Consider the following 3627-nt stretch of genomic DNA (forward strand, 5'->3'; position numbering starts at 1 on the left):
GCCCCCCCCCCCCCCCCTGCCCGAGGGAAAAAGTTCTTTTGACATACACTTTTTTTCAGTGATAAATTTGTAATTTTGTAGTGTTTTACAATGTTCTCGTATAAATAGTTGACAAGTGACCTTCTATTTATTATTCACAAATTCAAATTATAGCAAAATTGATTACGAGCGACTCATGGACGCAGGAGAATTCTCCAAACTATGTATAAATTCATTTCCTGTGTTTGATTTCTTTTCTTATTTTCTGCACACATTTCATCATCTGTCAGCTGATTTCCTTACTTCAGTTGTGCTCGAGGCGGTTTGGCCGTCAGTTAGAGCCTATTGCTCGTAGCTAACATCATTGCCTATTTCTCTACGAATCTTCTTTTTCTACAGTTTCCCTTATACTTTCTTGCCCGCAAATCGTCCATCTCTCCCACCTCATTTTCAATAACTTCACATCTTCAAATTTTGCAGGGATATCTTCTGTGGAAGAACTGTCTACCAGGAATGAAACGCATCAAAGCAGCAGACTTCGTACCATTCTACATGCGGACACATTGTTCTGAGTTCTCTCACTGGTTATAGCATCCATGCCGTAGATTAGTCTTTCCAGGCATAATTTACCCGTTACCTCAACTTTTGTCTACAATTGGATCATTTGGGCAGAACTTATTGATATATGAGTAGTACTGTTTTTTCTGCTGCTGTTGTAGAGCTAGTAACTAAAAACTAATCCTCAGTGCAGATGCATATTTTAGTGTAAGAGAAGTCAAGAACGGTTGTGAAGTTGAAAACTTCGCCATCGCCACAACCTATGTGGATGACGTTTACCTTACTGTGAGAGGTTTTGGGTTCAAACTCAAGTTCTGTCTGTTCCCCTTCTGTCGCATTGTACAGAAAAATTTGAAAGCTTTCCTTATTTAGATCAGTTCTTGCTTACTCGACTCGATTCTTGTTTCAACTTCGTGTGTCTTTATTAGCGAAAACATGACCAGCATCTAGCATTGTCTGAACATGCCCCAAAGACCTATAGTCGCCTGTACAGGCAATTTCTACTCGTCATACCAAATCAATCACATTACAAGTATTATATAATTAGTTACTCACCTTATATGATGAATGGTAGTGATGACAACTAAAAAGGTGGCACAAAATTAGTCCACACCATGGAAAAGGTCTCTTGGAGTATACAAGTACCAAACGCGGAATTTTAAATAAACCCATCTTACAGAAAAGTGGCTAAACGAGTACAGCGCCTACAGCCACAAAAACTCATTATGAGAACCTAATTTATCGTTTTATTATTATTTTTAGTTTAAAATTGTTATTAATGATATTATTGATCGATTTCTTTTATTATAATTTATTATTTAATTGCTCTTTATTGATTGATTGTTGTTAGATATAAAGGGACAATAATATACCGATGATTTTTAAAGATATTACTACAGTGAAGTAATTATTGCTTTTATAAAAAAAATAAATATTTGGCACCAATAATTTCCTATTATTACTGAAGATTTCTAGTGGTATTGATCAAAATTTTGGAAGGGCCGAAGCCAACTTGAAATCTCCAAAGAATGGAGCCTATGCCACTTTTAGTGATTTGCTTTTGACATTAGAGGTTCTATTATATATATATATATGGATCGAGTGTAAAAATATTAAATAATAATATTTAAACTATATTTATAATAGATCTATAATATTTTTAATGTGATATGATTTAGGTTGTAGGTAATTTTACATTCAAATCACATTAAAAGAATATATATTAATATTAATTTTTATAATATTTTCATAATTTAAAAAGTAAATAAAAAGTGTAATTAATATTTTTGCATTTTAATTTTAATTATTTTTTATATTTTTAATGAGAATTTGGTCTACCTAATACCCAACTGAAGTACAAAAAAAAAATTGATAATTACCAAAATCGAACTGACTAATTTGATCCGAATTTCAATATAGCATTTCGATTTGTCAAACTTTTTATTCTGTTTCAGTTGAATTTTAGCGAATGAAATCCCCTAAATATTCCATAGAATTTTGTAGGGAACAAAATAACATATATAATTATGCTTATTATTTAACTGATTAAACAAGTGAATTAATTGGTAACTAAAACCTAAAAACTAGATGTGCAGATGAATGATTGTAAGGCGAATTGACTCAATTAATATTCATTTGCAGACAGTCAAAGTCATATGAATTTAAGGATAAGGCAGAAGACCAGGACAAAGACCCCCATTAATTATTATGGTATACATAGTATTATTACATGTTTAGTATTAGATGGACAAGAGAGAGGGCCACCAAACTCTGTCTTATTTTTAAATATTTTGTGTTTCAATCAAGGAACTTAATACTCGTAAATTCAAGAAATATAATTCTAAACTCAATGTTGCAAACAATGGATGTCATATGCTATCAAGACTTTGGATTTAAAAAATTACAGAATTGCTCGACATGTAATGTTTCATCAATCTATGGGATTGAGGTCTAATTTGGTGGATTCCAAATGTGTTGATGAGGAAGCTCCAAATAAGCTTTGGACAAAACAAATATTCCGTCATAATTAACTTCTTTTTAGCGAGAATAGTTACAACGTGTTTAAAATCAATCTATTTTTAACCCTCTTTAATAAAATCAGCACATACGTAAAAAAAAGTTTTAGGACAAATACAATTTTAAAAATCACCTACATAGACTTATAAATATTATTTTACTTGGTCAAAAACAATGAAAAACACGTATACAAATCGTTGTATGATAAAGGGTGCGTCCGATATGAGAAAAACCAATCACATGTTTGTATTTGGTAGAAAAAAATAGATGGAAGTAGGAAAGTGTGAAAGCAAACTGGTCGAAAGAAGAAAGAATGAAAGAAAGATAGGGTATGGGGGATTAGGGAAAGTGATTAGACGTAGAGGAGAGGAGGGGAGGGGAGGGACACCAAATATGCCAAGATATGCTCTTCAATTCGTTTGGTTCATTAGAGGGAAAAAAGTTAGGACAAATTGCTAGTTGGGTGGTCCCTTTTTGTCCAATGGGACACCCAACCCCACACCCACCTTTTCTCTCCCCTCTCTCTTTATATATATATATATATATATTTTTCACCTGCATATTATTCAAATCGATCGAATCAAACTAGTCATATAATAAATGCAATATATAAATTTAATATTTATTATATAATTGATTAGTTTTTTTAAATTATACATTAATCACACGATAAGTATATTACATTTGTCATGTAATTGGCTTAAATTCGACCAAAATCAGTGTGTGTTTGGATGAGTATTTGTAATATTTCCTATTTCTATGGTAGGAACAAATTATAAACTAAACAGAACCTAAAGTCCTAGTATTTGAGAAACCAACATAATATTAATTTATAGTTTTACTAATGTATTACATAAGTTTGTACAGAGCTACCTGTAAGTTTTGGTTAAAATTTTTTAACTTTTGGTTTAAAATCAATTCAATTTAAGTAGTTTAAAAATAAAAATTGTAAATCAAGAAAATTATTTTTAATTTATTTTCAGCAATAAGTTGATAAGCATTTATTATAAACGTTCACAAATACCTCCTAATATCATTTGTAATTTCGATGTGTGTGCTTAAATTTTTTAAAAT

At 31.0% G+C, this 3627-nt stretch overlaps 1 protein-coding gene across 1 annotated transcript in view; it reads left to right on the forward strand.

The window, feature by feature from the left end:
* The window catches only part of LOC105168718 (rac-like GTP-binding protein ARAC8), a 4116-nt gene extending 3192 nt beyond the window's left edge, over positions 1-924 (forward strand). Inside the window, exon 8 of the mRNA XM_011088855.2 lies at positions 460-924. Coding sequence (XP_011087157.1) covers positions 460-496 — 37 coding nt within the window. The 3' untranslated portion in view covers positions 497-924. The remainder of the gene's footprint in view (positions 1-459) is intronic.

The sequence above is a fragment of the Sesamum indicum genome, linkage group LG8 (genome assembly GCF_000512975.1).
Source record: "Sesamum indicum cultivar Zhongzhi No. 13 linkage group LG8, S_indicum_v1.0, whole genome shotgun sequence".
NCBI classification, from domain to species: domain Eukaryota; kingdom Viridiplantae; phylum Streptophyta; class Magnoliopsida; order Lamiales; family Pedaliaceae; genus Sesamum; species Sesamum indicum.